The sequence below is a fragment of the Argentina silus genome (assembly GCF_951799395.1).
Source record: "Argentina silus genome assembly, chromosome: 11".
Taxonomy (NCBI): domain Eukaryota; kingdom Metazoa; phylum Chordata; class Actinopteri; order Argentiniformes; family Argentinidae; genus Argentina; species Argentina silus.
Window position 1 is genome coordinate 16684095 of NC_139665.1, and position 13200 is coordinate 16697294.

General features: G+C 46.9%; 1 protein-coding gene across 1 annotated transcript in view; it reads left to right on the plus strand.

The window, feature by feature from the left end:
- The first annotated feature begins 4201 nt into the window (after positions 1-4201).
- nhsl3 (NHS like 3) overlaps positions 4202-13200 on the plus strand; it is a 40079-nt gene continuing 31080 nt past the window's right edge. Inside the window, exons 1-2 of the mRNA XM_083679998.1 lie at positions 4202-4305; positions 5429-5906. Of these exons, the coding sequence (XP_083536124.1) occupies positions 5660-5906 (247 nt within the window). The 5' untranslated portion in view covers positions 4202-4305; positions 5429-5659. The remainder of the gene's footprint in view (positions 4306-5428; positions 5907-13200) is intronic.

Here is a 13200-nt window from a genome sequence, read left to right on the forward strand (position 1 = left end):
AATGATGTTCTCATTTCTGTCTGCTCCCTCTCTCTGTCTCTCTCTGTCTCTCTCTCTCTCTCTCTCTCCCAGTCCCTCTCTCTGTTTCTCTCTACCCCGCCCCCTCTCTCCCTCTCTCCCTCCCTCCCTCTCTCCCTCTGGCAGGCCTTTGTGTGGTTCAAATAGAGCAAGGTAGAGGAATGTGGGGACATTGAGTGGCTCAGAGTGTCCCTGTGGCCCGGCCTCATAGAGGAACATTGGGGGAACACAAACAACACTCCTGGATATGAACCTGCCTCGACCCTCTGAGAGGGTGGGAGGGAGGGAGGGTGGGGGGGAGGGTGAGAGGGTGAGAGGGTGGGAGAGAGGGAGGGTGGAGGGGGTGGGAGGGTGAGAGAGAGAAAGGGTGGGAGAGAGAGAGGGGGTGGGGGGGACGGTGGGAGGGTGTGAGAGAGAGGGTGTGAGAGAGAGAGAGAGAGAGAGAGAGAGAGTGGGTGGGGGGGAGGGTGGGAGAGAGGGAGGGTAAGAGAGAGAGAGAGGGAGGGTGGGAGAGAGAGAGGGAGGGTGGGAGAGAGAGAGGGTGAGAAAGAGAGAGGGAGGATGTGAGAGAGAGAGGGAGGGTGGGAGAGAGAGAAAAAGAGAGAAAGAGAGGGGGAGGGAGGGAGGGAGGGAGGGAGGGTATAAATGGGGATGTGGGAGAACAAGAGGGCAACAGAGTTGGACTCAGTTGAGAGAGAGAGAGGGATCATCAGAGGGCTGTCCAGTGCCCTCATTGAGTTTCCTTTTTATTTTTGATGACTTTATTCTTTGTTTCTCTTGTGCTGAACTACCCCTCTCCTCAAAACACATACACACACGCACGTAAGCACACACACACACACACACACACACACACACACACACACACACACACACACACACACACACACATACACACACAGTGTGTTGAGGCTGTGACCTGGGAAGACAAAGCGGTCTTTGTATGGTAGGATTCCCTCTGAGAGAAGAGAACGCTAAACAAAAACACACCCACACACACCCACACCCACACACACACACACACACACACACACACACACACACACACACACACACAAGCAAACAAAAACACACAAGCATACTGTATGCGCATAATGTGCACAGGCAGACATATGGACCGTGTGTGTGTGTGTGTTTCAGAGAGAGAGAGCTACTCGTCGTTGCAGAAAGAATTCCGGCCCCGAGTGGACAAAGGCAGGTTGGGAATGATAATGCCTGGTTGGGAGAGGGGGGCTTATCCCAACCGGCAGTCTGGATTTCCTGCCCGTTGCCTCAGCTCTCGTCAGTCAGAGCTGGAACACACACACACACACACACACACACACACACACACACACACACACACACACACACACACACACACAGTCCTTTTGACAGTTGATGCTATTGTTGTTAGAACTCTCAACTCGTGCTGAGTTGCATTAGAGGCAGAGAGCTGTAGCAGTATTGCTAGATGTTTTAGTGTCTGACGTGAACCTTCATACTGTAGATGGGCCTGGGCCTGGAGAGATGGGTGTTGGCTGTCCTCAATAACTCTGCTGATCTGCTGCAGGTGTTTAGTTCTTGCTCTGGTTGTTGTCTTTCACTGTCACTGGTTTTTTTCCAATGCCAGAGGTCTCCAAGGTTAATCACGGGGTTCACTTGAACATAAGCCCTGGAGTTGTAGGAGAGAGAGAGAGAGAGAGAGAGAGGCAGAGGTGGAAAGATAGAGGAAGAGAGTTTGGCAAGTGAGAGGTAAAGAGAGAGAGAGAAAGAAAGAAAGAAAGAAAGAAAGAAAGAAAGAAAGAAAGAAAGAGAGAAAGAAACAGAGAAGGTTAAGAAGGTGACTGGCTACTAGCTAACTTCAGGAATGATTTATCCAAAGTTCCAGTCTCCATACCGACCAGGATTGGAATGTGATGTCTGTCAGTTGGCAGGAGAATACCTGCGTTCTTCACCTGAACTCTGACAGTACTCTCATACTGTTAAGAGAGATGGCCTTGATGTGGAGAAAAGATGCTTTTGTCAAACACAATGATCACTCTAAGCTGTCTCCTGGTCTCTCTCTCTCTCTCTCTCTCTCTCTCTCTCTCACTCTCTCTCTCCCTCTCTCTCTCTCTCTCTCTCTCTCTCTGTGGTGGTGAGGAGGGAGACTCAGACACACACACACACACACACACACACACACACACACACACATACACACACACACACACACACACACACACACACACACACACACACACACACACACACACAATCACACACACTAGCTCACAGACATTCTTACAAGGATTCTTCTTAAGGAGCAGAAGTTACTGTTTTCTATCAAGTCGTCATGGAGAAAGATTTTCAATCTTTTCAGCATGACCGAACTTGACTCTGACTCATTCTTACCACACCCTAGCCCCCTCGGACACACACACACACACACACACACACACACACACACACACACACACACACACACACACACACACGTCATCATCATCATTATCATCATCATCATCATAACACACAGCACTTTAATATATAGCTACTATACACACATGCATTCACAGACACAGACGTACTACTTTCTTTTCAAAACATAGTTTAAGATCATACCAATCAAGACAACCTAGGCTGGACTGATCCATCTGTGTCTTTAGGTGGGGGTGTTAGGGGGAGGCCAACTCACCATTGTAAAAGCAGCCCAATACAGTATTTACAGCATGTGAATGAGTCACCCACTGAAATACAACACTTATGTCTAAGCAAATGTTACCCGTATCTCTGTAAAGATTAGGAAGCTCATAATTTCCCCCAATCCCCAGACAAGATAACGGTAGAGGAGAACAGAATACATAGCCTACCTATCTAACTCAGGAATGTTGTTTTTAGAGCCAGCTGTAGGTCATCCTTTATCCTTTATGGCCCAGAACACATACAGTACCAGTCAAAAGTGTGGACACGCCTTCTCATTCAATAGTTTTTCTTTATTTTTTATTATTTTCTACATTGTAGATTAATATTGAAGACATCAAAACTATGAAGGAACACATATGGAATTATGTCGTAAACAAAAAAGTGTTAAACAAACCAGAATATGGTTTATATTTTAGATTCTTCAAAGTAGCCACCTTTTGCTTTGATGACAGCTTTGCACACTCTTGGCAAGGTGTGTCCAAACTTTTGACTGGTACTGTACATTTTATTTCTCTTTTTCAAAACTGATATATCAGAAAATGTACTAATGTTTTTGTGTTGAAGCCATTGCCCTCATTATTAATCAGGCACACTGGGACGGTGCTTCAGGGTCACAAAAGTTCTGATGGACAAAGTTAACCTCATGTTCTAGAATAGAATTAGAAGAATCCCGACAGACCAGTAATTAGGTGGCCTGTCAGAAGAGCTAAGTAAGGAAACTTTTTTGTGTTTAACTTACGCAACGAGAGCTGGCCTCTGGTTAACCCTTTACATTCATGTTATGTCACTTTGAAAACAAATCACAATGTTGTCAAAGGCCTTGTCTGTATTGTCTGTATGGACCAGTGTGTGTGTTTGTGTGTGTGTACTGAGGAAATACACACAGTTGTTTGTTTCTTCCCCCACCAGGGGGCTCTGTATCACACACATCCTTCTTATTCATGTTCTCCACCTATCCAGCTTCTGTCACATTTCCAGTTACTTTTTAACACTTCCAGAAATCCCAAAAGTGTGCTCTGTGGTCTTGGAATTTCCTCAAGACCAGTATGAAACTCATTGGAAGACTTTAAAAGGTTGGCTGACTCGGGAAAGGGATTGTCATTGGGATCTCCTGATTGATTTGACCCATGATCGTATGTTTATGTGTTTTTGGTGATTGTATGTGTGTCTATGTTTGTAATTTGTCTGCACCATTGTTCCCCCCTGATGCTATCTTGGACCAGGTCTCTCTTTAAAAAGAGATTGTATCTCAGTGAGACTAACCTGGATGAAAAGGTTAACAGAATGAAAAGGGCCCCAATGGAGAGAGGTGTGTGGATGTACCGTATATCCGTAGCTATCGCCTAGGCTAATGCTAATCCAATGGGGTTTGTATGGGAGGGGATGCTATTCGAGCTAGGCTAATGGCTATCGTTAACTCTGCTGTGGGAGGAGGGAGGAGAGGCTAACCCACAGAGGGAGGGAGGGAGGAACTGACAGCCCAGAGCATGGAGCTTCATTCACTCTCACTGTGCTAAGCACACAGAACAGCCTGCGCTCCGACAGTGAGAGAGAGAGAGAGAGAGGGAGAGGGGCACAAAAGAGGAGAGAAGAAGACAAGGCAGGTTCCCAAGTAAAAGAGTAAGAGAGTTTGTGTATTTTGAGTGTTGGAGAGAGAGAGAGAGAGAGAGAGAGAGAGAGAGCATGTGTATTTTGCAACTGAGACTGTGAGGGAGTGAGAGAGGCACTCTCACTTTGTGTGCATTTAAACATTAGTGTGGATGTGTGAAGAACAGTTTGGTGTGTGCATGGGAACATGAGAGGGTTAGAGTTTGTGTGTGTGTGTGTGTGTGTGTGTGTGTGTGTGTGTGTGTGTGTGTGTGTGTGTGTGTGTGTGTGCGTGCGTGTGTGTGTGTGCGTGTCAGCTCAGAGCTCTCTCAGTTCTCAGGGATTCCTGTGTAGAGTAGGTTGTGTTGTGTTACTCTGGAGAGCAGTCCTGAGGCAGTGAGTATCTACATCTGTGAGTGTGTGTAGAGAGTTCTGTGTAATGCTGTGTAATGCCGGAGTTGCATAAAAGGAAGGTGCAGGGATCTCTTCTTTTAGAGGAGCTGTTCAACGCTGTAGACGACAGGACTGAGGCTTCTGTTGTGTGAGTGTGTGTATGTGTGTGTGTGTGCGTGTGTGTGTGTGTGTGTGTGTGTGTGTGTGTGTGTGTGTGTGTGTGTGTCTGTGTGTGTCTGTGTGTGTTTTACTACTTTGCAGTATAATGTTTTCTGGGGAGTGTGGGTGCTCCGAACACTCCATTTGGATTTCAATACTGGCACGGTGCTTCCTTCACCCCCCCCCCCCCCCTCTCTCTCCCTCTCTCTCTCTGCCTGATGTGAACCACATGTGACCCACACACTGTACTGGTTCTGCTCCCCTCCCCTCCCCAGGGCTTCCTCACTCCTCACTCCCTCGCTCTCTACACCACAAATGAAAAGAATGGAGAGAAGAGAGGGAGAGAGAGGGATGGAGGCAAAACTCTGCACCGGGACAGTGTGGGAATGTTCTTGATACTGTTGTTACTGTGAGCTGAAGCTTAGTGAAGCGTAGCTGCTGCCTTTTGCCTTCTCTCTCTCTCGCTGGCTTTCTCTGTCACTCTTAGTCTCTCTCCTCTTTTCCTATCCCTCTCTCTCTTCCTTCCCTCCCGCCCACTCCCCTCCTCTCTCTCTCTCTCTCTCTCTCTCTCTCTGACCCTGTCCCCCTCTCGTTGTTATCCCAGGTGGTGACCCAGTGCTGAGACAAAAAGGAGAGAGAGAACGAGGGAACGAGAGAGATAGAACGATGAAGGGGACGGCGTCGTCAACGGAGGGAAGCCCGAACCCCTAAGAAGGAGAGAAAGAGAAAGTGAGACATAATTAAAGAGGGAAATAAAAAGGAAGAGTGGAACAGAGGGGTTAGAAGCACCCCCCCTCCTCCCCCAACCCCCACCCGCCCCCCCAGGAGGGCCAGGATGTCACGGCGTAGCTCCGCGGGGGACCTGGTACCCAGGGACATCTCTGAGATCCTAGCCCGGGAGGGGAGAGCCCAGCGGGGGCAGAAGAAGCCCGGAGGCTCCCTGGGTCAGGCCTTCAGCTGGCTTAAGGGCAGTCGGAAGAAGAAGACCATCAGCAATGGTCAGAACCGGACTGGGATTGGGAGTGGGGCGACAGAGGGCAGCGGCACCAAGCTGGGCCATCAGAACCATGATCCAGCCAAAGGTATGTGTAGCACTACATACATACTGATACATACTGTATCAGCCCTGCTGGGTTTGTTGGTTTCTCATGGGCTCCTTCAGCAGAACTCTACACTCAACAGGTCACCTTTACTAAAGCAAATAGGCTCAGTATACTGTATGAGCAAGCTGTATGTGGTAGTTCTGTATCTAGTCTTGTGTAGCCATACCTCCAAATCGCCTTTCTCACGCCTCCTTTGGAGGACTGGAGAATTTTAGATTACTGACCTGGCTTGGATTGAACCTGGATAGAGCGATGGGAGAATGTGCTCGCAATTTACAGTTACATTCCAAGAACCCTCTCCCATATTCCTGTAGATGGTTGCTTGTTGTTATGTGCGTCGTCTTGACTCTTTTCTGAACTAGGTATTATTACTATTTTGGAGAGAGAAAACCTGAAGGAAAAACTAAATTCTATTTTGCCAGAAGTGTGCTCCATACACAAAATCTAGTTGATGAAGGCATTAGGTATTTGATTGGTAGCTACTTCTGCAAAGGATTTAACCAGGCTTTCTGAGCTAGGAAAGCCGGTCTCAGCGAGGTTATTCTGTGTCATATCTCAGCCTCAATTGATGGATGACGCAGGATTGTGCACTTTCGCCCTAAATCCACTTTGGAATCAGATGAGAAGATATGGGGAATGGTTATCACTGAACAATCTGTCTGTCTTTATTGTTGGCATATTGTGGTACACACACATGCACACACACACACACACACACACACACACACACACACACACACACACATTGGGGTTAATCCTCTCTTCTGTTTACTGATGCGTTTGCTTGGTCACGTCGGCGGGACAGAGATTACCCACAATCCCCATTTCCTGTTTTTGTTCTACCTCTAAAGCTGGCCCTTTCTCTACTCTCAATGCCTGTGTGTGCGTGTGTGTGTGTGTGTGTGTGTGTGTGTGTGTGTGTGTGTGTGTGTGTGTCTCATCTCTTGTGTTGGTGCCTGGTTATTCAACTCTGAGAGCAGATGCCGTAGCACAGTGTTTTAGGAGCCCCAAACTCTCTTGGAAACCCTCTATTGAGATGGTACATTCGGCAGGCTGGGGTGGGCTGGGGGGGGGGGGGTCTCCTAGAGTGGAGGCGGCTGTAATCCTGTCTGTTGGTCGCACTGTGTGGTCATTTTAGTTTTGTTATGGTTTTCTGCTCAGAATGGCTCTCTTGTACTCTCAATCCTCAGAATCCCAATGTGGGGGGTCGAGACATTATAACTAGGCTACAGGGGCAATGTCTCTCACAGGACTATGGTGGGTTGGTTATAATTGTTTTTGGCTATATCCTTAGATAGGGCCCAGTAACATTGTTTTTGTCCATTGTTTTTTAATGTTCTGTTTGCTGGGATTTTGAGATGTCCCAAGTGATGCAAACAGGACAAATAATTCACTCACTGAACTACTGTTTCTCAGGTGTTGTTGGTTGTATTGGAACAATCATGGCCACTGAGTCCCCAGTGAAACTGCTGACTCAACTAGATAATCAAGTGAAGACTACCTTGTCTTCAGGGTGACCTATGTAACCTTTTTACCTCCTTTTGAGACACACACGCACGCACGCACGCACACATGCACGCACACAGACACAGACACAGACACACACACACATACACGCCCACACACACACACACACACACAAAAACACAAACTGTTTTCTCATGCTTTCTTTGTTTCTCAGAGAGAGACAGAGAGAGAGAGAGAGAGAGAGAGAGAGAGAGAGAGAGAGACAGAGAGACAGAGAGAGAGGGAACCAATAAAGAGACACTGTACTAGAGCTTTAGGTTCTTCCTCCTGCTGTTCATTCTTCTAGAACCTGCCGGGTGACTACCCCACCAGACTAACCTGACGAGTGGGAGCCCACCAGGTGACTTTTACACAAAGACACAGCTGTCACACACATATACACACACACACACGCACACACAGACACAGACACACACACACACACACACACACACACACACACACACACACACACACACACACACACACACACACACAAAATCTCGCTCTCACAGTCACATAGACACAAGGAAGCATTTTGTTTCTGTCGTTTTTGACTTGAGTTTTGCGTGTTCAAGCTCACAGTGGACTAGGACAGTGCATTAGTCTCTGTGGGCCGTAGCTCATCCTGTTCAGCCTGTATCAGCTCCCCTCTATGTGGAATTCATAATTTATAGATTCCCCCTATAAAACCCTCTCTTTGATGTGCTGAGTTCCAGAGAGAGAGAGTGAGAGAGATAGAGAGTGATATAGTGCTTCTGTGTGTGTGTGTGTGTGTGTGTGTGTGTGCTGCCCGGTTGCCAGATTGTGGCCAGAGTTATGCGATAGAGAGAGGAGATTATACATATGAACACAAAGCGTTATTCAGCCACTGAGAGGACTCTGAGGGAATGCACTTCAAATGCGCTTTTAATTAGAACACCCCGAGACACACACACGCAGACACACGCACACACACACACACACACACACACACACACACACACACACACACACACACACACACACACACACTTCTCACATAAGCATTGACAAGCATCCTTCTCCTTCTTTCTTTCATTCAAAGTTCTTGCTGGACTCTCTCTCTCTCACTCTCTCTCACTCTCTCTCTCTCTCTCTCTCTCTCTCTCACTCTCTCTCTCACTCTCTCTCACTCTCTCTCTCTCTCTCTCACTCTCTCTCTCTCTCTCTTCATCTATCGTTCTCTGTCATAGCCACTGTTATTCCAGAGCCTATTCATTACAGCTCATTACTGTTTATGATTCACTCCAAAACCCTGACTCAGCAGTAATGTGGGTGTGGGTGTCTTTATGTCCATATGTGTTTATGAATATACAGCGTCTGTGTGTGTGTTCATGTCTGCATATGTTTTTGTTAGAGTGTAAGAGTTATACTTACACTTTTCTGTTTTTATCTCTATCAGTGTGTGTGTGAGTTAGTGTGTGTGACCTGTTGCTCCTCTATGTTTCATTTCTGGTGGGTTCCATGGGCTTGTGTTTCAGCAGCACATCTCTGGGCTTTAGGGCGGCGCCGACCCAGCACTAACACATTACATCACCCCCCCACACACACACACACACACACACACACACACACACACACACACACACACACACACACACACAGACACACACACACACACACACACACACACACACACACACACACACACACACACACCGCTCCTATTACAGGGGGCTTCAATGCAGAGCTACCTGCTTTGTCCAGACTACATATTCTCCCCTCTCCCGGCCCTCAGCCACTAGCTGTTTTTGGGGTGAGGTCATTGTGCACACTCCCAGGGATTCCATGTGGTGTGTGTATGTGTGTGTGTGTGTGTATGTGTGTGTGTGTGTGTGTGTGTGTGTGTGTGTGTGTGTGTGTGTGTGTGTGTGTGTGTGTGTCTATTACAACCAGCTCTACAGACAGGCACGTCTGTGTGGCTATACAGTATGCAGGGGGTCCAACTCTGTGTGTTTTTGTCTCTCTGTAGGGGACAGTGTGATCATTTTGTAGATTTCTTACATGGTTCAATCAGTTGTAAAACCAAAGTGGTTGTTGTACCACAACACTTGAGGCAAATGCAGAATAGAATAGAGTTCTGGTTTAAAAAAAAATGTTAGGCCTAAGAATATGCTGATATATGATTTGTCTGTTGTCGTAGATCTGCATATTGTTGGCATTACAATGAAAGTCCATGTAGATGGTGAAGATTAAGGGGCCTAGGACAGACCCTTGGGGGACACCCTGTGGCAGAGTCGGAGGTCCCGCCCTTTAGGTGGATGAACTGTTTTCTATTGGTGAGGTAGGAGTGGAGCCAGCGGAGTGCAACACCCAGATTCTGCAGCTTGGTGAGGGGGATTTCATGACACTCACTGTGTCAAATGCAGCACTGAGATCTACATAAGGGTGTTTAGCACCCCAGAGTCAATAGATGAGGTCATTGACATCTTTGATGAGGGCAGTTTCAGTACTGCAGAGTGGGCCGAATCCAGACTATATTTTCAAACAGGTTATTGGTGGTCATGAAGGCTTGGAGTTGGGAGTCGACAATGCTTTCCAGGGTTTTAGCCAGGAGGATGGAGATGGGGCGGTAGTTGTCCAGAAAACTCGGTTTGACACTGGGTTCGACACTGGGTTTCTTCAAAATTGGGGTGACGGCGGTGGTTTAGAAGAGTAAGGGGCCAAGGACAGAGCCTTGGGGAACACCCTGCGTCACAGTGGCAGAGTTGAGTGGAGTTACAGTTCCATGAGCAAGGGACAGGTTGAAAATGCTACGGTAGGGGGCAGAGAGCACTTAGGCAAGCCTGGGTCAGAGTGGTGGGGAGTGGATCCAGGTAGTATGTAGTTGATTTGTATGAGCTGATGATTTGTCAGATATGGGCAGCATCGACAGGTGAATGCGATGAGGAGTTTTTGAGGGACAGCAGAGGGTAGGTCATCATGGAGGGATGCAGGAGCGGGGGCAGGGGCAGCAGAGGGTGATTGATCAGTCAGGGAGGTGTTGATATTGATCATTTTGTCCTTGAACAACTGGAGGAGTTCAGGGGAGCTGGCGGATACGCTGTAGAGTCCATATGAAAGAAGGGGAAACACTAACATGTAGCAGTCAGAGTGGAAAGAGAAGAGCTTTAATGTTTAATGTCTTGGTACACATCATTCACCACGCACGCACATGCACACATGCACACATGCACGCACGTACACACACAGACACACAGACACAGACACACACACACACACACACACACACACACACACACACACACACACGCGTCAATGAGCAAGGTAATTCACCTGTGTAAACAGATATCTGAGTCTTGGAATGGAGCCTTCATCCATCAACCCTGGCAATGGTATTGTGAGGTAATTGTCACCCTGGCAACTTTATTGTGAGGTAATAAAGAGAATAAAGTGTGATGTCACAAAGAGAGTTGGTGACACGCAATGCTTTCACGTGGTCACGTTTTTCTCCTGCCATGGAGACAGTCACTTGAGATAGACTGAGAGAAAAAGAGATCGAGGGAGACAGAAAGAGAAGATAGAGAGGGAGAGAAATAGAGAGAAAGACAGACAGAAAGTGGGGGAAATAGAGGGACAGAGACAGATAGAGAAGAGAAGGGAAATTAAGAGAGCATGCATTCATGTCCCCAACTATAGTGACAATGGTTGTCAAGATTTACAAAGTCAATATTGACAGTTTACTTTTAATTAGATTTAATGTGTCACCCATTGGCTCTCTATAACAGTATGCTTTTCTCAAAGCTGGATAGTCATCATCTCTACGCCCTATATGACTGTTGTAACATACACACACACACACACACACACACACACACACACACACACACACATACACACGCACACACACACACACGCACACACACACACACACACACACGCACACACACACACACACACACACACACACACACACACACACACACACACACACACACACACACACACACACACACGGAACATCACTAATCCGTACAGGTAGATGGAATGTGACTTGATGCTGGCTGGATATCAGACCAGGACAGAATTCCTGGGCACATTCCATAATAGTCTGTTACACAACCTTTCAGAGAGTTTATCTGTCTCCTTTTCCTTTTCATCCCCCTCTTTTGAACCATTGTTATTTTACCTCACAAACATAGAGAGTTTGAATCAGGTTTATCTAATATGTGTCTACCTATAGTATCATAGTAGCTTTTATGACAAAGACATTAACTCATGAACATTCCTGCACATTCACTCTCCTGACATGTTTTTTGATGATATTCAAATCCATACGCACCATCCAACATTAGAATTTGCCCAAAGTTTTTCTTTAGCACTAGAAAGGCACTCTAGTGCTAAATCACTGACTGCTGAAGTGTATTGAATTTTTATATAAAAAGAACAGTCTCTACTGCTGACCACTAGAGGGCAGTGCTAGGCAAGAACAACACACTGAGGACGAACCAATGTTGTTTAAATGTTGTGATGGCCAACTTGTTGGAACAGAATGCTCCATGGAAATTACATTTTAGTTAGAATGCAGATTAGAATGTTGTTATGGAATGTTTGCTGCATATTCAAGATGGTTGGTTGAGCTCTGGCAATCTCAACATCAATGTGGGTTACTAAAGCAAAGCTTTGGGGGACTCATTTCACAAGGGAGAACGTTAACTTGAGCTCTGGCCTACCTGTCCATAGAGTTATAGACTGGGTACCAACCTGATTTAGCCTTTGTCTGGCTACACAAGGTACTGATGTAGCTAGCATTGTTGGTAATCGGTGCAGGAACAGTCAGGTACATGCAGACCTAACAACGCTTATAGTCATACCTGATGGGCATCTATCATCAAACCTACAAACCTACTGTATGCAATTTACAGCACTGTCTTACATGTCCCACTCCTGTCCTGAAATACACAGGATCTGTAGTCCTGGAGCAACACACACACACACACACACACACACACACACACACACACACACACACACACACACACACACACACACACACACACACAACTTTCAGGCATGCAGACACACACTGAGAGTCAGTAGGAAAATGTTGGTGATGAAGAAGCTGTACAGAGGCGTACTGTACACACACACACACACACACACACACACACACACACACACACACACACACACACACACACACACACACACACACACACACACACACACACACACACACAGGTAGCATTCCTGTCCTGAGGCAGTGCTGATTGTCACCCTGACAACCACTTTCCCTGACGCCGAATAGATTCCCTGACTATGCTCCTCCTATTCACAGACATACATTGGACCAACTACCTCCTCCTTTGTGTCCACTATAAGCTATCATCTTAACAAATCTCTTTTACCAAAACAAGGTCACATTCCTTGAATACACACGCACGCACGCACGTAGGCACACACACACACACACACACACACACACACACACACACACACACACACACACACACACACACACACACACACACACACACATATATATGCACACACACAACACACACATATATATATGCACACACACGACACACACATATATGCACACACACGGCACACACACACATACACACACACACACGGCACACACACACACACATACACACACACACACACACACACACACACACGTGCACACACACACACACACGCACACGCACGCACACGCACGCACGCACATGCATGCACACGCACGCACACGCACGCACACACACACACACACACACACACACACACACACACACACACA